Source organism: Myotis brandtii, unplaced genomic scaffold (genome assembly GCF_000412655.1).
Source record: "Myotis brandtii unplaced genomic scaffold, ASM41265v1 scaffold876, whole genome shotgun sequence".
Lineage (NCBI taxonomy): Eukaryota > Metazoa > Chordata > Mammalia > Chiroptera > Vespertilionidae > Myotis > Myotis brandtii.
In genome coordinates this window covers 289,644-315,183 of record NW_005371579.1, presented here as the reverse complement: position 1 = coordinate 315,183, position 25,540 = coordinate 289,644, and the positions used below count along the sequence as shown (strand labels likewise).

Here is a 25,540-nt window from a genome sequence, read left to right as displayed (position 1 = left end):
CCTTCCGGTCTGCCCTTGGATCACCACGCATTTCCGTCTGGAAGGTTGCATCTCCACAGTGATGTCGCATTACAGGAAGGTTTTCCTTCTTTGTTTCTCAGGCCTTGTCCTGGAGACGGGAAGGAGCCTGGACACAGTGACACTTCTCAAAGGCCCTGCAGGACCGCCATGGCTTATGATGACGCCGTGAAGAAAGAAGGTATGACCCCTTAACCTGAGAAGCATTTCAAAGGGTGTGTCCTCTGCAATCCTTGCAGCCCATGGACCTAGAGACCAGGACTGGCCATCACAGCCTGGACTCCCAAGTGATGCTCCAGAGCACTGTTAAGCCTCCACGTCATCCCCAGACTGGGCCCATGGAACGAACACCAACACAGGGTTCCAACACAAGAGTCTGGAATGTAGTGTATTGGGGCGATCCCCTGCAGCACTCGTGGTCCTTGCCAGCTCAATGTGCAGGAGTCTGGGGGTAGGAATCACACATTGGACTCCCACAGAGCAGCACAGCACGTGAATCCTTGTTCTTTTCAGCCTTACCTCTGCAAGTCGGTGTCCACCCGCCAAATCACAACTGAGAACCATGTCTGAGAATGCACGTTGGGCCTTTGCATAGCATAGAAGTATTGCTTCTTCAGGTTTGATTCTTGTATTTGCAGCCAGGTCTTCAAGAAATATTCTTGTCTCCTTGGATTTCGTGTTCCCGTGGACTTACTGAAACATTATTTTAATTTGGAAATGGAGGGACGGTTGCATTACAGATGTGATTTGGTTGTTACTTACTTGACTTTCTCATTTCCTTTCCTTCCCAAATGAACCTGTGCTTCTCAGATTGCTTCGATGGTGATCACAGCTTTGAGGACATAGGACTAGCAGCTGGCAGAAGCCAACGAGAGAAGAAACGTTCTTACAAAGATTTTTTAAGGGAAGAGGAAGAAATCGCTGCTCAGGTCAGGAATTCTTCCAAGAAGAAGTTAAAGGTAAATTCTAAACATTTGAATTAGGAAAGTTTTAAACTATCACATATCGTATTTCCTAATAGTTGGAGAAAGAATTTTCTTTTAAAAGCTTTTAAAAAGAAAAACAAACATCTTTTGTATCTATTTTCATTATTTTCTGTTTTATTTTGTTTCCCGAAGTCAGAAATCATCGAAAAACAAGATTGGTTCCAAGCTACTTTTGCCTCATCATCTTATTCATGGGTCAATTCTTCCTCTTTAATTCCAGGATAGTGAATTTTACTTCTTGGGGACGGACACGCACAAGAAGAAGAGGAAGCACTCCTCTGATGATTACTACTATGGAGGTAAGGATGGGAAAGGGCAGCAGGTGGGACAAACACATCACTGGTTCTTGGAGTCGGGGTAGGGGAAAGGGATCCAGATGTTGCTGACTCAGTGGCCTATTTAACAGGACAGTGGTTCTTGTTCTGAGTGCCGATAAACCAGTGTGAAGGAGGAGAGAGGTGGAGGGCTGGTATTTTGGAGGATTCAGCATAGAAGAACAGTCTTCATTTGTGATACACCAGGTACCAGGTTCCTTCTCTCCCCAATCACCCACTTATCTTGTGCCCAATGTTATCTAGCATCCCTTTTGCCATAAGTCGTCCTGGGCCCTCTGGCCTGCACCTACGGGTTAATTCTCAATCCAGTGGACATCTGCTCACAGACCACCTTTTCTTAGCTGTGTTATGCACATAGCTGACAAGACTAACTCTTTCCTAGAATGGGTCTGTCCTGGACACAGAAACAAACAATACTCTGTCTCAGTAAACCTGAATTGTAATCTAGTTGACCCTTGAACAACGTGGGGGTTTGGGGCACTGACTCCCGCACAGTTGAAAATCCACATATAACTTTGACTTCCCAAAAACTTAACTACTAATGGCCTATTATTGACCGGAAGCCTTACCAATAACATGAACAGTCAACACATATTTTGTATGTTATATGTATTACATACTTTACTTTTACAATAAAGTAAGCAAGAGAGAAGACAATGTTATTAAGGAAATCATAAGCAAGAGAAAATACATTTATAGTATTTATTGAAAAAAATCTGCATATATGTGGACCCGTGCAGTTCACACCATGTTGTTCAAGGGTCACCTGTCCTCATAATCCCACAGCTATAGTCTATTCTGGGTATGCTCTGTGGTTGCTGGTGAAGACTCAGTGAAGAAAAACAACTGTAGTGGTGAGAACTGTCTCCAGGGTCAGAGGCAGGGTCTACCAGGCCAAGAAGCACATGGGCATCCTCTCTGAATGTTAGGAATCAATTGAAGGACCTCCCCTTAAATCACTCCTGTTGGCTTCTTCCTCGTGTTAGTTGGGTGTTGGGGGGGGCGGGGAGGGGAGAGGGGAAACTTGTTGGAAGTTGCTTTGTCACATGGACACTACTTCTCTTGGTTATTTCTAGATATTTCGTCTTTGGAATCGTCACAGAAGAAAAAGAAAAGGTCCAGCCCGCAAGCTGCTGATACAGCTATGGACCTGCTGAAAGCTATCACTTCCCCGCTGGCCGCAGGCTCCAAGTCCTCCAAGAAGACAGGGGAGAAGTCCTCTAGCTCTTCTAGCCACTCGGAGAGTAAAAAGGACCACCACAGGAAGAAAGTCAGTGGAAGCAGTGGGGAGCCGTCCCTGGAGGACGGTGGTTCCCACAAATCCAAAAAAATGAAACCGCTCTTTGTGAATACCGAGACACTGACCCTCCGTGAGCCTGACGGTTTAAAGATGAAGCTCATTCTCTCCCCAAAGGAGAAGGGAAGCAGCTCCGTGGAGGAGGAGTCTTTTCAGTACCCCTCTCAGCAAGGGGCTGCGAAAAAGTCCTCTAAGAAATCAGCTCGGGATGAGCAGGGTGCTTTACTCCTAGGACACGAGTTACAGAGCTTTCTGAAAACAGCCCGGAAGAAGCACAAGTCGTCCTCAGACCCACATTCATCTTCTGGCCCTGAAGGCTGTGGGTCTGATGCCTCCCAGTTCCCAGAATCCCACAGTGCTAATCTGGATCTTCCAGGGCTTGAGCCTATCCTAGTAGAATCAGACTCAACCTCTGGAGGGGAGCTCGAGGCTGGTGAGTTGGTGATAGATGACTCTTACCGGGAAATCAAGAAGAAAAAGAAGTCAAAGAAAAGCAAAAAGAAGAAGGACAAGGAGAAGCATAAGGAGAGACGCCATTCTAAGTCCAAGAGAAGTTCAGGCCTTTCTGCTGCAGTGGTGGGAGAGATCACAATGACTCCTGGCCCTCCTCCCAGCATCCCCTACCCTGGAGCAGCTGCCCCTCCCCCACCGCTTCCTGGCCTCCACACTGATGGGCATAGTGAGAAAAAAAAGAAAAAAGAGGAAAAGGATAAAGAGAGAGAAAGAGGAGAAAAGGTAAAACATTTTTTAAGGTGTGGTGGGGTTAAGAGATGAAGCAGGGCCCTGGCTTCATCTGGTTGGAGCATCGTCCCGTGCATAGAAGGGTCACTGGTTCAATACCCGGTTCGGGCGTGTACGGGAGGCAACTAACTGATCCATGTTTCTTTCTCACAATGATGTTTCTCTCTGTCTCTCTCTCTCTGAAATCAATTTTTAAAAAACATATCCTCAGGTGAGGATTTAAAGAGAGAGAAAGAGACAGAGAAAGAGAGAGGCAGGTTTGTCCTTGATAGTAGTAGGTAGATGTGGAAATAAGCAGCTGAGGTGAACCACTGGGAATGTAGCAAGGTAAATCTCTTGGAATGACACAAAGTATAAAATATTACCAATGGCTGAGTCTATCTGATACAAAACAGCAATCTTAATTATTCATGGTTTTTCTTAATGTTGAGTTGTTGTCCCATTGTGTCAAGCATAGGGAGGTGGTCAGAGAAAGCTTAAAGAAGAAAAAGGATGTCAGTGGAAGGGAACGCATGGAGGCAGAGAGATGTTTAGGAAGTAGCATTGCAAAACTACTGAACTCCAGTCCTGCGTTTCTAGCTGCCTGATACAGCTTTCTACCTGAATGCCTTGGGTACTTCACATCCCCAAACCTGCATCTCCTCCTTTATCTCTCTCTATATTCCCCATTTCCTGCCACTCAACCCAAACTCAAAACTATGTGCTTACATGCACTGTGTGGGAACTGAGCTTGTTTCCCATACATTCTTACCACCATTCCTCTGCTCATTTTCTTCTAAGCCCTTCTTCCCCTTCTCACATGTTGAAGCTGTGCATTCCCCTCAAGACTTAATCAAATGCCACCTCTTCTAAGACATCCCGACCCTCTGGTCCGAATTAACTTTTTGATTTATTTGAGAGAGAGAGAGAGAGAGAGAGAGAGAGAGAGAGAGAGAGAGAAACATCGATTTGTTGTTCCACTTATTTATCAATTCATTGGTTGTTTCTTGTATGTGCCCTGACTGGGGATTGAACCCACAACCTTAGCATATCGGGACGCTCTAACCAACTGACCAACCCAGCCAGGACCAGAATTAACTTCTGAACTTTCATAACACCTTGCTATCTCTCCCTTATTGCACTTACTGCCATCTTTGTACATGTTCCATTTCCCCTTTTAAAGACTATTAGCTTCTTACAGGTGTTTTAACTCGGCAGGGGCTGTTTTAGTCACCTTAATAGTGCCTTCAATTCCTTTATGTCCTTGGTAAGCATTTTGTGATATGGCAAATGAGTGACTATGTCGATGAAAACATGTATTGAAAAACGCAGGTTGGGAGCAAATGGCAGAGAGTTTTAAATTCCAAAATAAAGGATTTGGCATTGGGCACGGGGTTATGAGTAGGGTGTAGATATGCTCTAAATCAGCAGTCGCCAACCTTTCGGACCTCACGGACCACCGGTTGGCGACCGCTTTTAAAGGTTTCCTTAAACCAGTGGTCGCCAACCTTTCGGACCTCACAGACCACCAGTGGTCCGCGAACCACCGGTTGGCGACCACTGCTCTAAATGATAATTTCAGAATAAAATGATAGAGCTGTACCAGGTGGTTTAGACTGAAGAGAGACTTGAGACAGATAACCCAGAAGCTTATTCTAGTCCAAAATCAGTTGTCAAAGCTGATAGAAATAAAATGGGCGACAGGTTCAGGAGCAACTGAAGGGAAAACTGACATCTGGCCACTGGGCTTGGATCTGGGAAGCCAGAAATACAAGTGAGCATAAAGATGTCCCTTAAGGTTTTGAACCTGAGTACCTTAGAAAATAAAATCATGAGAGAAACATCGATTTGTTGTTCCACTTATTTATCAATTCATTGGTGGTTTCTTGTATGTGGTAGGGAGTTATTTGTAATTTCCCCCATGTGGCCAGCAGTTGCTAGTGAAAAAGAATTATAGTCAGGGCAAAAGTCTTCTTATGAATCAGTATTTGATTGTGACTGTCCAAACCTGAAGCAGTCAGACTTTGAATGTAATAATTTATCCAACAAATATTTATGGGACACATACCGTGCTTTTTAAACTTCTGTGAAGCTTTAAACAAATATCCTTTCCTGGGTTTTGTTTCAGTATAAAAAAGAACTACCTGAAAGTCCACCTAGACAGAAACGTTTCAGGAATCCTGTTCCCTCAGTCTACAGTGAGCAGAGACTGGAGAGCCAACTGTAGAAATGCTGTCCCCTTTCTCCCTTAGAGTCTATGACCAGGGCTGTAATCAAAGTAGGAAGCAAGGAGACTGGCTGGTTTGGGAGAAGATAAGTTAGGTTTACAGTTAAGATATAAGCATCAAGAAATTCAGCATATCTAAGTGGTTAAGATAGTGAGCTATGGAGCCAAAGCACTTGGGTTCAAATCCTGGCTCTGCCACTGATAAGCTCTGCGATGTTGTGCAAGCTACACAGCTTCTCCATCTGTAAGCTGGAGGTGATAATAGACCCTAATACAGTGATGGCGAACCTATGACACGCGTGTCAGAGGTGACACGCGGACTCATTTGTTTTGGTTGATTTTTCTTTGTTAAATGGCATTTAAATATATAAAATAAATATCAAAAATATGTCTTTGTTTTACTATGGTTGCAAATATCAAAAAATTTCTATATGTGACACGGCACCAGAGTTAAGTTAGGGTTTTTCAAAATGCTGGCACGCCGAGCTCAAAAGGTTCGCCATCACTGCCCTAATAGGACCCATACAGACTGAATGAGATGATGCATGGGGATGTGTTTAGGGCTTCAGTGTGGCAGGGTGCCATAGCAAACTCAAAGGGGCACCATTAGGTATTTTAAATATATTAAATTTTCTAAAGAAACAGCAGTACTTGACATCTGTCAGAAACCTTGTGAATTACTAGCTCAAAGTAATTCACAGTTTCAATATCTTCTCATGTACATGTCTTTTAATAAAGCCATATCGTTTCAAAGCTGGGTTTTCTGTAATTGGTCTGATGGAAAGCAAGTACCATGTGAAAAGTAGGCACCATGAACCAGCAAAGTTTGGGAACTTTGGCTTTGCACCATGCTCAGCACGTTAGTGGACAGTTCATAAATATTAGTTGTTAGAATCATCTCACTAGAATTTCCAGAGAGCAATGGAATTGTGAGACCTAGAATTCAGCAGAATGGTTGAAACTAGGGTTAGAAGTTGGGTGCTCCTGTGCAATGAATGAAATATGTGAGTGGACGGGAGGAAATAGAGCCCGGAGCGGAATCTTACAGAACACTCACCTGAGAGCACTGGCGAAGGAAGAGGGAGCAGTTGTGTTGGAGGAAAACCAGAGAGGGGTCAGTGTCACGGAAGGGAGGAGACAGGCAGTCTCAGAGTAGACGGTCTCATGCTGGAGAGGACAAACTGTTATGTGTGGTGGGGAAGAATAGGAGCCAGGTGGGCGGAGGTCAAGGGATAGTGAGCAGCGAAGGCAGCAGGGGTGGAACTCTTACTGGAGAATTTTGACCGATACAGAGAAGGGAAATTGGACTCCCTCCCTAGTGACAGGAAACACTTTCAGTGTTGAGTTCTATTTGGGAAGTGAGTGTTCTTGCTTGCTTGCTTGTATCTTTGTTGTTGAATCTTACTTTCTAAGAAGGAACAGAGAAATTACATGGTAATATTTTTTTTGAGCACAGCAGTTTTTAAAGGAAAAATTTCATATATACCAAGTAAGAGAAATTTTAAACAATCAAATTTTAAGATTAAGAAGGTATACATTTTTGGTGTCAAAAACAAGAAACGTTCCTCCCAAACATGACTTTTCTACAAAGCTAATAGCCAGAAAAGTAGAAAAGCATGATTTTACTTTCCTGAATGTATTTCTCTTATTAAGTACAGAAAATTGATTATATGTTCACTATTTACTAACATCAGCTAAACTCACTGGGCAGCCTTGAGCATTCCTTGTGTTACTTATCCATGATTACGCTTTAATATATAACTTCCTCTGGTGTATCTGTCTGCTCATTTGTGCTGTTTTCCATTTATTCAGGAAATACAAGTGGCTGATGAAACCATAAAACATTGTTCACTGATTGTAACTAGTGAATAAAAGAGCTCACTGCAAATGTGAGCAGAGTTATTCTCTGCAAGATTCATCACATGGTAGTATCTTAATGACTCCCCTTAAAAATCATCCCATTAGAGTGGAAGTTTTTGTGTGTATATAGGAGGCACAGGACATGGTAACATTTCAAAGTTTTATTAAATCAACAAAGCCCACTTTCACTCAAAATAATGTTGCCACTTCAGAGAGGTGCCCTTTAATTATCTGTATGTTTCCAGAATGTCCACATTTTCTCTAAGCAAACTAAGGCTAGCCAGGTGTCCTACTGCCTGGCACACCCAGGCATTGTTGCCAATCTGCTAAGCTAAAGTCTGAGCTATAATTAGACTTGTGATGGTTCTATATACATTCTCCATTGGTAAGACTAAAGCTGAACAACAGCAGTAAGTGGTGAAAGCTAGTAACTACTATCTCTTGAGTGCCTGCTATGTGCCAGGCTTTCCTAGGCATTTTACATGCATAGCAGTCCTGACTGATAGGTACCATTTGGCAGAGGAGAAAGCTGAAAAGACATGGAGCCAGAATTTTAACATGGGTTTCTTTAACCCCAAACCTGTACTCTTTCCATTCTACCACATGCCTTTTTAAAACTTTAAGAGATGGCTACCCAGTGCCATAATACCTTTTGACAAAGCTAAAAGTAGGTTGGTTCTAGGTCAAAGGAAACCAATATAGTGTGCTGCTGTCTGAGATTAGTCCTACTAAGACGTACGTAAAGATATTTTTAAATTAAAGAGGCGGAATATAATGAAATACAATGAGAGCTTGGACTCAAATTCAGCAGACTTAGATTCTTGTTCTGCTACTTTAGCCTTGTCCTCTTAAGATTGTTTCCTCACTTCAAATGAGGTTATTAAGACTAAATTAGGTGATACACGTAACACACTTAGCACAAGGCTCAGCTCAGTAAATAGTTGTTTTATAATTACTGTTGATTTCATCCTGAATTCTTCAAAAGCATAAAATGAAAGCATCTTTTTAAAATTTTTTAAACCACCAATCACGTTAGACTAAACAAGGAAACTATGCTTTTATGGTTTTGTTTTCGTTTTGCTCTGTTTTTTGCTTTTAGGAAGCAAACACTGCACTATCTCACCTATTTGGAAACAGTTAAGAACCAAAACAGGGTCTCTAAGGAGCAAAAGCAGATGTTATAAAGCGAGTTTCCTGCAGCTTCTGGGAGCACTTCAGGGGAGCTGGGGGAAGGAACATTGCCTAGAGATGAATCACGTGGCCTCTCTGAGCCTGTTCTTGTGGAATAGCGCTCTGGCACTCAGCTACTGCACCTACAGGGTGTTGTGAAGATCGGATGAGGTAATACAAATGAGTGCACACTGGCCTTTCATGCACAACTGAGTCTGTCTTACTCGGTACTCATGCATTGTGCCAGGCACTTGCCAGGTGCTGTGGACAAACATGAGTGGGATAGTGTCGGCCTTGGGTGTAGTAAGAGAGGTTGGAAAGTGTTCCGTGTGATGGACCTCAGCAGAGACAGGTGCTGAGGGAGCATGGGGAGAGCCTGGAGGTGTCAGAGAAGGTTTCCTGGGGGAGCTGTCATCTGAGCCGAATCTTGAGGCCAAAGATGAATTAAGGAAGAAGGTAGAGCTGAGTAAGAATTAGTAAATTACGCCCTGACTGGTTTGGCTCAGTGGATAGAGCATCGCCCTGTGGACTGAAGGGTCGCAGGTTCGATTCCGGTCAAGGGCATGTACCTTGGTTGCGGGCACATCCCCAGTGGGGAGTGTGCAGGAGGCAGCTGATCGATGTTTCTCTCCCATCGATGCTTTTAACTCTCTATCTCTCTCCCTTCCTCTCTGTAAAAAATCAATAAAATATATTTAAAAAAAAAAAAGAATTAGTAAATTACAATAGTAATAGCTATATTTGTAGAGGTTTCACTCTAGTGTTCTCAGCACGACACTAAGTTTTTTAATCTATGGTATATCAGTGAATTTTTACAAGAACCCAATGAAGTGTCGATATTATCTCCATTTCACAGAAATAAGCCCAAAAAAGTGATATTACCTGCCCCAGGCCACACACCTATTTAGTGGCAGAGTAGGAATTTGAACCCAGGTTTTTCTGATGACAGGGTCCATTCTCTTTCCACTATACAGAAAGTATTTAAATTGTAGACACGGGTGTATTGTGAGAGATATCAGAAGTACAGCGTATATTTTATTTTTTATTTTTATTTTTTTTAAATATATTTTATTGATTTTTTACAGAGAGGAAGGGAGAGAGATAGAGAGTTAGAAACATCGATGAGAGAGAAACATCGATCAGCTGCCTCCTGCACATCTCCTATTGGGGATATGCCCGCAACCAAGGTACATGCCCTTGACCGGAATCGAACCTGGGACCTTTCAGTCCGCAGGCCGACGCTCTATCCACTGAGCCAAACCAGTTTCGGCTACAGCGTATATTTTAGAAAGATTTCCATTCAGAATGGTCAAAATAAAAGCTTTGGTGTGAAAACCTTACTTTGCACCCTGTCCTATAGCCAGATCAGACTTAGGGATCTCAGTCCAGTTCATTCGCAAAAGCATCAGTTGTCATGGTTATGAGTACGGGCTCCAAAGCCAGACTGTCTGAGTTCAGATGCTGGCCCTGCCACTCCATTGATACATGACTATGGATCTCCGTTTCCTTGTGTTTAAAATGGCAGTGATGATGGCACCACCTAGTAAGGTTGTTAAAAGTCTTAATTTCCACAGATGTCTCCTACACTATTCATATTAATGAAGAGATCAGACCCTGTCATCAGCAGAAGAAAGCCAAGTTGTATTTTTAAGATTTCTAAATTATGTTTTGACTTAACCCTCAGAAAGTTTATCCTCTTTATCATAGCATCGAGGGTCTCATTAGTTTTCGTGAGTCTCTCCTCAAGTTTATTGGCAGCTTCTAGCACATTTTTGCAAGCCCTCAAAATTGCGTTTTTTAGCTCTATATCGTCCATTTCTGTCATGTTTTTTTGTCTCCGCATTTTTTATGCTTTCTTGGTGCACCCCCTAGTGGTCTTTGTGCGCAGTCTTGTTCTAGTTGAGCCTTGATTGTTGTAGTTAATACTAGAGGGATTTGACCACCAGGCCGACTGGCTGTGTGAATCAGCTGTTAAAAGACATTTTTAAACTAGAGTCATGAGAAGGCTTGAAGAGTAGTTTTTATCATATTCTCAGAGTCTAAGACCCCAAAGAGTTAATTAAGCAGGACTGTTTTATAAAGAGCATTAAGAAGTTGCTCTTTGAAAGATCTTGATACTGTGACCAATGTCATCAAACATTTAAAAGGATGTTCTGGCTGTGAAATTACAACATTGTGAGTCACAGTAAGTGGACTTGTTACAAGTCATTTGCTACAATTAATACTAATGTATCCAAGTTTTCAAAATATTAACATTTTATTAAAGGGCAGTTCATGTTATTCCAGATCCACTGTGGATCACTTGCAATACTTGCATGAGAAAGTCTGACTGGAAAAAACTGGCCTTTCATTTAGAATCTCGTGGGAAAGTTTTGTATGTGTAGAGATCATCCATTGTTTGTGTGTTTTTAACTACTAATTTATAAAAATGTCTGTGCCCTGGGAAAATTTTAACCAGTTTAATTTGGAACTTTAGTGCACAGACTGAAGTTGCATCCTGTGCAATGATTAGATTCTAAGGTCAGCACATAAGGTGGAAGCTGTTAGAGTTTCCCTTGAAGATGCCCCAGGAAGACTCCACAGTGAAGGCCAGCAGGTTCTGAGTCCAACAAAATGCCAGCCCAATGCAGCTAGGTTTCCTATCTTCCGCACCTGAAGTCATTGGCATATTTGCAGGAGCCATCATTTTACTATTTTTAACGTTAGCTACACTTGATTAGTAGTGAGTTGTACACCCTGAGAGAGACATACAGGAACTATCTGGGGAAAGCAGATTTATCGTCTTTCACACGCCAAGGAATAGGTTCTTGGAGCAGAATCACCCAGAATGGTCAGTCCAGCCCTCACGCATATTCTCATTCTCTCTCTCTCTCTCTCTCCCTCCCCCCCCCCCCCCCCCTCCCCCCCCCCCCCCTTAAATATAGAACTTGGGTAAGCTTGGTGTGTTGTGTGTGTAGTGCTGCTCCATTGTGTCTTATTAGAACACTTAAAGCATTTGGGGATGTGAAGCTGCTACAAAATTAATGAAGGAGAAGCAGCACCCAGAACTCCAACCTCCTTAAACAGGGCTGGCTTCACCAACAGAAGAGTGAAAATGGGACCTTTACTATTTAAATGAAAAGTTTAAAGTAAAGGCCGTGTTGCTGTTTTCTATGCGTGAAAAAGCTTGTATTAGCTTTTTGGATGCCACAAGTTCTATTTTGAAAAAGGCAGGGAATAGAAAAGAACTCATAGATTTCTATTGTAGCATAACAAATTACCACAGACTCAGCAGTTTAAAACAGCATTTCTTTATGATCTCCTAATTCTGTAGATCAGAAGTCCAGATGGGGCTCCGCTGGGCTCTGCTCAGGCTCTCGCAGACTGAGCCCGAGGGCCCCGTCCAGGTTCTCACCTGAGAGACGAGGGGCCCTTCCAGGAGTTGGCGGCTCCTTCAGGCTGCTGGCAGCGTTCAGTTTCTTGCCGTGGTGGAACGCATGGCACCTGTTTCCTTCAAGGCCAAGGCCAGCAGGAGAGTGTCTGCTGTTGCATCTTGTTTCCTTCATGGGCTCACCTAACCAGGTCAGGCCCACACTGGATAATCGTAATGACTGACTCGGATTCACTCACTGGGGACCTTAATTCCACCTGCCATCTCATGTGAAATAATCGTGGGAGTCAGTATCCCATCGCAGTCACCGTCCTGCCCACACTCCAGGGGAGGGCATTAGACAGGGCTTGTAAACCAGGGGGCGGAAGTCGTGGGAGCCATCCTGGATTCCTGCCTACCACATAAATAATATTACTGAGTACCTACTGAAGTGCCAAACACTGTCCGATTCATTCCCACCTTTGAGTAAAAATGGCACTTTCCAAGTTTGACCTATAGGGAGACTAAAGCTCGGGGAAATGAAGTAATTTGTGTAACTAGTAAAGAGTATGATCAGGATGCTAACTTAGATCTGCTGGCCTCCAAAACCCCGCTCTCCATTTTGCCACACTGTCTCTGACCCACCCTGCCGCTTCTCCCTCCTTTCCAATGTATTTGCTCTCCTCCAACCTCACTGTCCTGGCTGTAGGCCATCCTCACCCGTCCCTGGCACTATTGCAGCAGTCCCCTGCGTGGTCTCCCCACCTTTGCTCTTACTCCTCTCCAGGCTGTTCTCCACGGCCCTAAAGTGCAACTTGGCCATGTTACTTCCTGCTTGAAAAGCTTGACTACTTGAATCGCTTCTGTTGGTTCATACTGTAATACAAACATGTCAAAGGCTAACACGGGCCAAATAAATGAGGCATGTGGCATGCGGCCCGTGAGTTTGACATGCTTGCTATAATACATAGGTTACAAGGCTTCCATCTGTGGATCTGCTTGCAACTCTGACGCCATCTCTCACCTCTGTTTGATGAGAGTTACCACATGTTCCCTCTGCCTAGAACACTCTTGACCTCTCTTCATCTGGCTAATTCTACCCAGTTTTCAGGCCTGGGTTAAATGTCACTTCCTCCAGAGGCTAATTAGGTGAATTGCTCCTATTACATGTTCTTGTAGCATCCAGTACTTTCCCTATAATGTTGTCACATTCTATTATCAGGATATATTGATCTGTGTGTCTGATTCCCAATATCTGGCAGAAAGTAGATACTCTAATAAATATTTATTAATAAACTAGAGGCCTGGTGCATGGATTCGTGCACCGGTGGGGGCCCTCGGCCTGGCCTGTGCCCTCTTGCGATCTGGGACCTGTCAGAGACCCGGTGCACAGATCGGCCCGATCCCCGCAGGCCAGGCTGAGGGACCCCAGCAGTGTACAAATCCGTGCACCAGGCCTCTAGTATGCATATAAAATCTTTGGTTAATCTCTTCCTCTCCCCCCTTCCCTCTGAGATTCATCGGTCTGTTCCATGTTTCTATGCCTGTGTGTTGAGCATCTGCCCCCTGGTGATGAGTGCGCGTCATAGCTACCAGTCGAACAGTCACTTAGGCTTTTATAAATATAGATGAATGGCAAAGTACTTTGATAGGTTATTTTTTTGTGTTGCCTTTGAAATCTTTCCTAAAGTCTCTGCTTTTCCTTCTTTGTCATTGAAATACTTTTAATATCACCTATCAGAAGAGCTCTCCACTTCTTATATGTTTTATTCAGGATCAAATAATTAGTATAAGGGAAAGCTAGGGAAAGATGGCGGGCCTTTAAGCTCTAAAGTTAATGTGTTTTCCACTATTTTGTGCTGCTTAACTACCTTAGAATGTGAGCTCATCCTCTTAACTACTCACCCTACCCAGTGCAGGTACTCAATAAATGCTAGTTTATTTTCTTTTTTTTTCTTTTTTTTTTTTTTAAATATATTTTATTGATTTTTTACAGAGAGGAAGGGAGAGAGATAGAGAGTTAGAAACACCGATCAGCTGCCTCCTGCACATCCCCCCGGGGGATGTGCCCGCAACCCAGGTACATGCCCTTGACCGGAATCGAACCTGGGCCCTTTCAGTCCACAGGCCGACGCTCTATCCACTGAGCCAAACCGGTTTCGGCGGTTTATTTTCTACATAACTGAATAAAGTCTTTTAGAAGAGTTTTAAGAGGAACCCTTTCTTTATTAAGTGGATTTGGAGCTAATATATTGGCCAGGAGCTGTGTTTAATTTTGTAAAGTTTTAATTTTATGTTATAGCCTGGGGGAATAGGGAGCATGAAAACTTTTACAGTATTATATAGTGTTTGAGAAAACATTGTTAAAACTCCATGCATGTTTAAAAGTATGACCAAATGAGCTATGAACTCTCTCAAGCACATATTCTTTCTATTGTCAATATTTAATAGTGAGATTGATTCTATAGTTGAGAAAGATGTGGCTAAGTATAGACTTCCACAAATTCTTTCATCATATACTCCAGTAATTGGCAGGCCTATGGCTAAGCTATTTAAAAAGATTAGTTTAAAACTTTTAAAGCTGAATTTGTAACAAACATGCCACAGTTTTAATATCCAAAGAAGTGCTTGCTGTCTCATTGAAAGCACTTACTTTGGAAGCTATCAGGAAAGTTTCTGTTTCTCAGAATGGTTTCAGAATTGCTTTTGTTCATTTTTTAATTTTTCAATTATTTGACATACAGTATTATATTAATTTTAGGTATACAACATAATGATTAGGCATTTATGTAACTTATGAAGTGATCCCCGGATAAGTCTAGGACCCATCTGACTCCATATGTAGATACTACAATATTATTCACTATGTGCTATATGTATTTTACATCCCGTGACTCTTCTTATAACTAGCAATTTGTGCTTCTCAATCCCTTCCCTTTTTTCACCTATCCTCCAATCCCCTCCCATTTGTCACCCATCAAAAATTAGAATTCCTTTTGGAATTAAAATCAGAGCCATCGCATAAGCTTTTGAGGGTAATTATTTTATGGAAACAACATTAAGAACTAAGGTGAATAAAGTGTACACTTAAGTAAAACAATACGCAACTCTGAAGTCAAGAAACGGGACTGTGTTGTTTGTTGGTTTGTTTTTATCATAAAATCGGACACTTAAGACAAACGAAAGTTCCCAGTAACTTTTCAAGCACCAAACATTCGTCATAATAACTGCAGGACCAGGAAGGACTGTGTTGGGAGCAGATGGAGGACTGATCCACATAACTCGATGCTTACAGACAAAGTTTTAAAGGAAAGCATGCTAAACACATCTCAGTTTATTGGATAAAGATTATAAAGGGATAATCTTTTCTTTTTAAATAGTAACTACTTCTGTAAGGAAGCAACTATCTTTCTTTCATTGGCCCAAAATGCATAGCCCAGGCTACCTAGGTGGTACTCAATTCTGGTGTTATCGCTTAGTTTAGTTGTAGTCATAACTGCAAGCAAATCACTACTTTCTGAGTTTCCCTTTTCTTGTCCTCAAATGAAAGGTTTAGACAGGTGCTACCTAATGAATCTTTTCAGGTAGGAAAACTTAACTTTTTCCCCCTCCGTCTATGGATAGTTGTAAAATGGAATGCATAGGAATATGTCATCTTTTGTTTTAAATATCCCTCATTGAACTGGCTGTTTCTCAAAAACCATGCTGCTTTTGGAATTGTCATAATCCAGTGAAGAGCAAACATACTTCAAGTAGTACAAAGTAGATTGTTGGAGAGAAAGAGGTTCATCCTACCTTGACTACCAAAGAATTCTCTTGTTATTTATTTACCTCACCTGAACCACAAGAATGTGAACAATGAAATAATGGTAGACTACAAGTGACAGTAAAAGCAGGATCAGGAAAATTATAAGATTAGAAATCAAATGCAGAGAAACAAAAGGAAATAGATTTGGCTCTTGGCTTTCACAGTTTAAAAGGAAATTATGTGGTTGTTATTTCAAAGATGAGAAAAGTGACATCCTGGGAGATGTAAAGAATTTGTTCAGCATTCAGTTTTGAAAGAATACATAATGTGAGATTGTACACAGGAAGGCTGGGGGCTTTACAAGTAATTACCGCGCAGCTGCAGCAGTCTGAAACATCTAAAAAAGAGTTAGCATGTGCTTTTACCTCCTAAGCAATACTGATAGTCATCTCTGGGTGATAAGAAGCAGGGATTAGGTTAATGGTCCTCTCTGGGAAAGCTGGTTAGTAGTTTAGAACGCTTTCCTGGATGGAAAAGGGTGTTAGATTCAGAGTTACTTGTGTTCTGATCAACCCTGTTCTGTTCTCATGTGGCTCCAGCCAAAAAAGAAGAACATGTCGGCCTACCAGGTGTTCTGTAAAGAGTACCGCGTGACCATTGTGGCTGACCATCCTGGCATAGGTAAGAACATTTCTCATCTTCGTTTCCACTTTCCACGTGCGCCTCGGAAGCAGGGCAGTTAATTCAGTCAGGAGGCAGCTTCTCCCCTAGTGTTAAAGGAACCCAAATCTCATTTTTTCCCGCAGATCTGCAAGTCACTCTAGATTTTGTCTTAGTTCACCCCGACCATAAAAGTGATAAGCTTTTCATTTGTATCTCTTAAGTTCATAAAATGGAAAGCAGTAAAATTAAATATTATGAAGCTCAGTACATAAATATGCAGCTGCTTATTTCCAAGATTCTACAGTTGACCTTTTCCTTAAACTGCCCTTGGGTGTGCAGTTGTGAGATGACTTATACTGTCACATTTGCCTGTGTATTAGAAGTTAGTGAGGTGAGAAAAACACTGCACCACAGACCTTGGACAGGCACTTAACCTCCATAAATCTGACTTGCCTGAGATGTAAATAGTTTCCCGAATTTCTCATCACGGTGCTGGGAGGCACACGTGAAGGACCACAGCAGATAAGACTGCGCTGTGCAAAGCCTGACCTTGCCGGGCACGCCTCTGGAGGATGCTTCTCAGCAGCTGCAGGGAAATTCTTCTTGGTACTGAGCTCTCAGAAATTCAGGAAAAATCTAACATCCTTCCTCAACCTCTACAGCACATACTTTCTTTAACCTAAGTTGATAAGCCCTGGATTGTGGGATCGAATTCAAAGACACCGGAAAGATGCTTAACGAACAGATCCCTAGAGAGGAGATGCGAGAGGATTTGAGTCCACCTCATGACCACCACAGGGGTCCCTTCCCTATAAAAAAGAATCAAGAAAACTGGTGGGCCCTAGTTGGTTTGGCTCAGTGGATAGAGCATCGGCCTGCAGACTGAAGGGTCCCTGGTTCGATTTTGGTCAAGAGCACATGCCCAGGTTGCGGGCTCGATCCCCAGTTGGGGGGCGTGCGGGAGGCAGCGATCAATGATTCTCTCTCATCATTGATATTTATCTCTCTCCCTCTCTGAAATCAACAAAAATATATTTTAAAAAAGAAAACTGCTGGGGTTTGGTTTGGGTTGGTTTGGTTTTCTGAAAGAATATTGTGCTATTTGGATCTGATTTTCAGAAACTTGTCCCAGTTTTTGCTCTCATCAATCTTCTGTTTTGTTGATAGTTAAACCTTTATTTTATTGAGCTTTTTACTATTTTTTGCCAGATTTTGGGGAACTTAGTAAAAAACTGGCTGAGGTGTGGAAGCAGTTGCCAGAAAAGGATAAACTGGTAAGTACACTTTTTTATAAACATATTTTTTTAATTGCTTGATGCCTTCTAAAATGTATGATTCTCCCATAGACCACCCAGGCAAAGAACACTGAAATAGTGAAACAATGACAAGTCGATGGAAAATGGCTTAGTAGAGGGCATTAACTCTGGTTGGTGCCAGTGTACTCTGGGTAAAATTTAGCTGCATGGAGGCTGTTTTTTCTAACCTCTTCTAATTTTTTTTTTTTTTTGCAACAGTCTTACATTTGAGCCAAAAGATGACCTAACTTGGACAGTGATTAAACTGTTAAAAGAAAAAATCCCTTTACTACAAACACCTACTAGTCAGCCCATGGTCTGAGAAGTGAGGAAAGGCATCCACTTAATAGTCACTGCAAATAATAAAACTATGGGACTGTGTTTACTAGGGAGCCAGGTTCCAGGCCATCATCCTCATCACCCACTACCAGATAATGTCCCGTACTGTGAAGAAGCTAATGAGACTGTGATAACTAGTCATGTCTGAGTCATAGTCACTTTCCAGTAGGCTGATACAAAGGCGGTTAGGAATTAGAATTACCATCTTGCTTTAAGGTATAGCTCATCTGGGTAAAACAACCAAAATATCTCTGACCTAGGTAGTTTATCTTTAGTTTCTATTTTTCACGTCAATGTTAGCCTACTATTGGTATTGCCCACTAGCAAGTTAGAAGAAATATTTAAACCACATGGTCATTATACCGAGCCAGATGTTTACTCCATGATTTTACATTGTGATCGTAGAGATCTAAAATCAATGCTGAGATCTGACCATTAGCGTTGAGGAATGTTTGCAGTGCCCTAAGTTCAGTCAGCAATCAGTGTCTGTGCCTGCTCAGTGGCCCTCCGCTTGAGAGTTAGCATCAACCGTCTGCACTGTCCCCTCTCGTTTCTTTATTTTTCTCTTCCATGACTGCTTTCCCTTTTACTTTTACATTTTGATTGATTTTATTTTGCCTGGATCTGATTGCAGATTTGGAAGCAAAAAGCTCAGTATCTGCAACACAAACAAAACAAAGCAGAAGCTACAACTGTGAAAAGAAAAGCATCCAGCTCAGAAGGCTCCATGAAAGTAAAAGGTAGTGGCCACATCCCTCTCCTGCTTTGCTTTCCCCCAGAGCACTGTAAATTCTGCTGCCTCTCTGAGAAATTGGGAGAGCAGCCTACATTAGAAGCAGAGCTTGATACCCAGGTATTACTACTGAACATTATAGGTTGAAAAGGCATTTAGAAAACATAAATCAGAAGTCAGCAAACTTTTTTGGTAAAGGGCCAGAGAGAAAATATTTCAGGCCTTGCAGGCCCAAGTGCTTTTTCTGTGACATATTCTTTGTTTTATCTACAACCGTTTAAAAATGTAAAATTATTCTTACCTCGAGACCATACAAAAACAGGTCATGGGCCAGATTAGGCCCACAGTCCATAGTTGTGCTAATACCTGGCATAGCTCCCAAACAGGGAAAATCAGGAAGGGCATTTTTGTGGTGTTCAAGGCCATAGGAAGCTTGGTCTCTCTATTTCGTCTCTGTTCTCAGCTTCCTCTGCAGGAGTGCTGTCACCCCAAAAGAAGTCCCCGCCCACCACCATGCTATTACCAGCCTCCCCGGCCAAAGCCCCTGAGACAGAGCCCATTGATGTCGCTGCTCATCTACAGCTGCTGGGAGAGTCCCTCAGCCTCATCGGACACCGCCTGCAGGAAACAGAGGTGAGCATAGCTGTCCACAGCATGACTCCAGTGTCGGATAGAATTTGAGTCCATCCATTCATTCCACATAGATGCATTGAGCAGCTGCTGTATGCTAGATTATGCCAGGTGTTTAGGATGCAGTGATAAAGAAGACATATAGTCATAGAAACATCTGGAGATTTGGAATCAAAGTTTACACTAACCCCATCCTATTGAAGCAGCAGCACAAAAAGAAATTCAAATAACCTGTACTTTTCCCCCAGCTTTATTAAGATACAATTGACATATAACCCTATAACTTATTATTTTTTAAATGCAGTGGGAAAACTGGGTACAAATCCCATGGAAGTTTTGATCACTTGTTGTTCTAAGACAGTTTGAGTTTTTCTGTACATTTCAATAAGGTCTTCAACAGATGGATTAGGTTGTATGGAGGGTTAAGAGTTCCTCTACTTTTTTTCCTCACTCTCTCCCCCTCTCCCTCTCTTCCTCTCTCTCTCTCTCTCTCCCTCTCCCTCTCCCTCTCCCTCTCTCGTTGAATTTATTGGGGAGACACTGGTTCATAAAACTATACGGGTTTTAAAATAAAATAAAAAATGAATAAATTAAATTTAAAAAAAAAGAGTTCCTCTACTTTTTTGAGAATAGGTAGCAAATAGGGAAATTGAGGTTCTTAAGCTCTTCATTACTCTGCGCTGTACTTGAATTACACAGTGCAGTGTGCCCTCGGGAGATCTTGGTCCTTTTCGGTTTCAAAATCACTTAACCTGCAAAGCTGTCATATTCCATTTCTATTACCATATTCCATTTCTAATTGTATTACCCCCTTGGCTAACTCAGCACAGTATTTCAGTTTTCCACTGGGTTCTACTAGGACATTTCAGCAAAGAAATCAGTCTCGGCTACTAAAGCCATTTTAAGCTGAAAAATCAGTGTAGGAATATAGAACCATTCATTTGCTTCTATGTGGAAGTTGAATTATTATTCAACAAATAAAATGCCAATGGCCACAAGATCTAAGTTCTTTGACTAGTTTCAAAAATTTAGCAGTTATGATAAGTTAGAAGTTAGAACATAGTCTACTCTAGATGTCTAGATACGGCAAAACAACAAGAGTCCTTTCATGTAGGCTGATGTCTGAATGGCTGTAGATGCTCATATTTAGACATATATTTTCTAAAAAGTTAGAATTTAAAATGATAGCCATATTCCAGATTTTTCTTCATATTTCCATTTAGTTTAACAAGTATTTGTTGAGGATAATGCATTCATTACTTATAGAAAATCTTAATTGCTTCCTTATTATTTCCTACCATCAGGAAACTTCCAATTTAATTGGAAAAAGATAATATAAATTAGCAAATTATAAGAAGCCAGCTTCTGTGAGCAGTTGCTGAGTTACACATACATCATGACCAAAAAAGGGAAAGAATTTTGCAGAATCTCTAGTCTGGTTTTTTTATATAACAGTCTAATTGAGATGTAACTCACCTACCATAAATTCACTTTTTAAAAAGCTAGTGGGCATTAGAATAGCCACAGAATTGTGGGCCCATTTCTACTACCTAGTTCCAGAACATCTCCCTTATCCTGAAAATAAACCCCAGTGCCTGTAGCAGTCTTTCCCATGTACCCTCTACTCCACTTTTTCCGAGACTTTAACATCTCCATATATCCTCACAATTAGGATGCAGTTTTCGTGTACCACTTATATTGTTACTTACTTTATATTTTTATTTAAAGAAATCTGTGCATGCTTTCACAATATCCTCAATATCATGAATGTGATATTCTTTTTTTCTAATCGTCAAAATGGATTCTATCACTGTAATTAATGTTCACCTATATGCCACCTGAAATTACATCCTACACTTTAAGGAATATTGATTTTATAGAATTTGCTCATTTAAATAGTGAATGCCTGAAGCCTAATGAAATCAGTGACTAGTACCAGTTTACACAACGATTTGTGACCGAGCCCAGCTTGCCTCACTTCTAACCTGTCCTCATTCCGTTCTGTGCCCACTGAGGCAGAGTAGTGATGGAGAACAGAGAGAGGCGGGGAGTGCGAGGCTCTGGGAGGGGGACCTGAAAGGCTAGATAGCAGGAGTTTGTTTCATGGAGATCTTGGAGAGACATTCCAAACAGGAAAACTGAGCATGTCTGTTTCTAACCTCGGTCTACCACAGAAACAGGTTAAAGGAGGCCTGGTAAGACCCCCACCCCCACTTGAACCAGATCTTTTAGCTCTTTTGTATATTGGGGTCCACGTACGGTTTGTGTATATGTGTTTTTAAAATGTTTTTATTGATTTCAGAGAGGAAGGGAGAGGGAGAGAGAGAGAAACATCAATGATGAGAGAGAATCATTGATTGGCTGCCTCATGCACGCCCCCTACTGGGGATCGAGCCCGCAACTTGGGCATGTGCCCTGACCAGGAATGGGACTGTAACCTCCTGGTTCATAGGTCTGCCCTCAACCACTGAGCCACTGCAGCTGGGCCAGTAAGTGTTTTTAAGAGCTTACTGTATGGGCAACACCAGTAGTTATTGGGAGGCTATAAAAAGGAATAGGACATGGTTCCTGCCCTCAAGTTGCTTATAATCCATCAAGAGAGTCAGTATTCCATTACAGTTGTATAAAATATTATCTATAATTAACTGTGAGGCAAAAGTAGTGGAATAATATTACTAATTTGCTAATTTTCTTTGGTTACTCAACCAGTTTGGTTCAGAGTGCTTTATAGGGATTCTTTCATTTAATTCACACTGCGGCTTCCTGAGGCAGAATTTTTGTTCCTCCGATTTTACAGAAGGAAATAAATAAAACAGAGACTTAGAAGTTAATTAACTAGGTGGTGAAGCAGAGCTTGAATTTGGTCCATGCTCTTCACCCCATCCCGCACTGCCTCCCATGGAAGTGAGCTATAGGAAACACTAGGCAAGAGGGCGAGGGGAAGGGAGAGTTGGTGCTGGCAAGGCCTTGACACTAGGCCAGGGGTGGGCAAACTTTTTGACTCGAGGGCCACAATGGGTTCTTAAACTGGACCAGAGGGCCGGAACAAAAGCATGGATGGAGTGTTTGTGTGAACTAATATAAATTCAAAGTAAACATCATTACATAAAAGGGTACGGTCTTTTTTTTTTTTTTAGTTTTATTCATTTCAAGCGGGCCGTAGTTTGCCCACGGCTGCACTAGGCAGTTGTATGAATGGTGGTGGTTTCAATAGGAGGCGGGTCCCTTTTTCTCATTGTAGCGCAGTGAAATTGAGAATTGTCCAAAATTAAGAGGCCTAGCAGGCAGCTAGAAATGCAGTTTTGGAGTCTAAGTTGTTGGTAATAGTAATAATTACTGATTCTTTTGAGCACATACCATGAACCAGGCAGCAAGCCAAGTACTTCTGTCTATTGTCTCACTTAATCCCCTCTGTGCTGCAGAGCTGTTAGTGATCTACTTTATAGGTACAGCCTAGGAAGCAGCTTGCCCAGTACAGAAACAGTGAGTGGACTAGCCAGCTCCGGGCCCAGCAGGCCTGGCCGAGCTCAGTCTGGGCAGGACCCTGCTCTGCAGCCTCCAAGGAGATGTAGCCTCACAGCACTCCTAGTTGAAGCAGATTATACAAGAGCTGGGCAGGGTTTTTGCAGCAAGCAGTCTTATTTCTTATCTCTGAATCACAGAGATACAGACAACATGAATTATTTAAGATGTTAAAAGGGACTACATTTTCTTCTTTTTGAGAGTAAACAAATCAACCCAGAAAAGTGATATCAGCTATCAAAGGCCACATACATGGAGAAGTATGTGCATGTTTATATTGCATGCTAATGTGTAGGGCTGTAGAAGTCTCACAGTTGTTGTATTTGAGCTATATTTGTGGCCTTCATAAGAAAAATATTTTTGCATGCCTGATCTCCGCAAATCTTCCCAGCCGCTCTCCAGAGTAGGCAGGGCATTTGTTACTATTCCTAAATATAGGCTTTTTTCCCCCTACTATTCAAGACTAACCCAGAGTTGGATAGAGGGTAAGATGAGTAAGGAATATAGCAAAGAAACCTGTGATTGTATTGTAAAAGTTTTCTTTTTAAACAACTTACAGAGTTACCAAAGCAGATACCTTCCACTTCTGCTTAGTTTCCTAGTACTGCCTAAGTCTACAGTGATGGCGAACCTATGACACGCGTGTCAGAGGTGACACACGAACTCATTTTTTTGGTTGATTTTTCTTTGTTAAATGGCATTTAAATATATAAAATAAATATCTAAAAAGCCACCAAAAGCAACCCTTCCTATCTAGGGAAGATCCACAGACTCAAAGACCTTCCCAAACTGTTCCTCTAACCTTTCTGGGGCACCAAGGTCAGTTTGCCCATTAGTCGGCTGCTACTTTATGGTTAGAAATTTAACACCCACCAAAAGAAAATTAAACCCAGAGCTTTGTGGGAAACTGCCTATCTCTCTAATTAGAACCAGTTGGTTTGTTGTTTTTTTAAAATCCCTGCTTTTAAATGTCAGTGCTTCCTTTCAAATGGGAAGTTGAGGTGAACTTAGTATCAATTAATTCATGACATCTGGGCAAAACTGTATTTAACAATTTACTGAGGATTATGAGCAGGTTCTAGCTTGTAAAAGTAGAAACCGCCCTGACCGGTTTGGCTCAGTGGATGGAGCGTCGGCCTGAGGACTCAGGGTCCCGGGTTTGATCCTGGTCAAGGGCATGTACCTTGGCTGGCTCAAGCCCCAGTGGGGGGTGTTCAGGAGGCGGCCAATCAGTGATTCTCTGTCATTATTGATGTATCTATCTCTCTTTCCCTCTTCCTTTCTCTCTGAAATCAATAAAAATATATTTTAAAAAAAGAAAGTGAGGAAATGAACCACACGAGGAGGGAGCATCAGGAGTGGGATTCCCGTTACAACCGTTGCCCTTCTTGTTCTCTCCCTTCCAGGGCATGGTGGCTGTGTCTGGCAGTTTGTCAGTGCTTCTGGATTCCATTATCTGTGCGCTCGGCCCCTTAGCGTGTCTGACCACACAACTACCTGAACTGAATGGCTGTCCCAAACAGGTCTTGGTGAGTTTTCCTTGGAGTTTTGGAACCAGAGAGGCCCTGTCTTAAAGAGCTCCGTCAGGCACAAGTTCCTATGCTTGCCTGGCATCTATCTAGCATATAGGCTCCCTCCACCTATGGGCCCAGGAACATGATACTGTGTAACTCGCTGAATGCGTGCCATGCTTTCAGTGAAACCAAACATGCCATCCCCTATAATAGTCCTGTGAGGGGAAGCATTCTAGCCCTTGAGGTACTGCAACACCTGTGTCTCCTGTGTGTTCCACACTAAGACGTACCGGAGTCTTCTGCCTCTTTTGTCCTTGTCAATGGGAGAAGCCAGCAGAAAGCCCGAGTCTAGCATAACAGACACAGGATGCCATCTTCATTCTCCCCGTTTTCTCACCTCTGTCCCCTGAACAAAGAAATAGGTGTCAGGGAACCAAGGCTTAGTACTCTGCCGTTGAACCTTTCCTCCTTGTTTTGCAGGCAAACACACTAGACAACATCGCTTACATCATGCCTGGACTGTGACAGCAGAGAATCCTGGGATGGAAACCTTGTCCTACCCCATTGTTGGTTTGTGTATATATGACCGTTCCAGATCCCTTCACTGGCCACTGGGTGTAGGTTTTAAATTTTTATATACATACACATAAATATATATATAATGTACAATATATACATAGGATTGTAACTACTTTGCTTTTAATAATTTTATGAAATGGCAAAGGTTTAGCCAAGAGGAAACCTTGGCATGAAAATGGGCTTGGGGTTCTTTTTTCTCCTGTGGTGGATAAATCTGCCTTAAAAATCAATGTTACTTGAGGGCTGGGGGCTTGTTCTTGGTGCCAAGTGCATCTCTTTATGGACAGCTAAAATGTGATTTTTTTCCCCAAGCTCAGTTGTACCTCCAGACTCATCACTGACCATTTGCCTTACCTGTCTTACAGTCTGAAATGTAAGAGGAAAGATTATGGGAAGATGCCAGTTGACTGAGAGCGCTAAAGCCTTTCAACTTGAAGTGTCTTAGGTGGGAGCTGATAAAATCGTTCCCATCTGAGGGTTATTGCGATGGCTTAGGTCAGCGGTTCTCAACCTGTGGGTCGTGACCCCTTTGGCGGTCCAACGACCCTTTCACAG

At 42.2% G+C, this 25,540-nt stretch overlaps 1 protein-coding gene across 2 annotated transcripts; it reads left to right on the top strand.

Annotated features, from left to right (window-relative positions):
• On the top strand, positions 1-25,540 carry HMGXB4 (HMG box domain containing 4). 2 transcript variants are annotated; one of them, XM_014532298.1, is made up of 11 exons: positions 3-199; positions 829-977; positions 1,225-1,303; positions 1,411-1,525; positions 2,416-3,371; positions 16,310-16,391; positions 17,583-17,647; positions 18,642-18,747; positions 19,204-19,373; positions 24,299-24,421; positions 24,887-25,540. In XM_014532298.1, the coding sequence occupies exons 5-11, from the start codon at positions 2,484-2,486 to the stop codon at positions 24,929-24,931; spliced, it is 1,479 nt and encodes a 492-aa protein (XP_014387784.1). In that variant the 5' UTR covers positions 3-199; positions 829-977; positions 1,225-1,303; positions 1,411-1,525; positions 2,416-2,483; the 3' UTR covers positions 24,932-25,540. The 2 variants fall into 2 exon arrangements, with proteins under 2 accessions (XP_005884981.2, XP_014387784.1); XM_005884919.2 differs by lacking the exon at positions 1,411-1,525 and having other exon boundaries at positions 1-199.

What these genes read in the sequence shown, in the direction of transcription:
- HMGXB4 (XM_005884919.2), top strand. Translation starts at nt 169, where the DNA reads ATGGCTTATGATGACGCCGTGAAGAAAGAAG. An exon ending in GGCTGACCATCCTGGCATAG is followed by an intron (nt 16,392 to 17,582) that starts GTAAGAACATTT and finishes ATTTTTTGCCAG; the next exon opens with ATTTTGGGGAACTTAGTAAA. An exon ending in GCTGTCCCAAACAGGTCTTG is followed by an intron (nt 24,422 to 24,886) that starts GTGAGTTTTCCT and finishes CTTGTTTTGCAG; the next exon opens with GCAAACACACTAGACAACAT.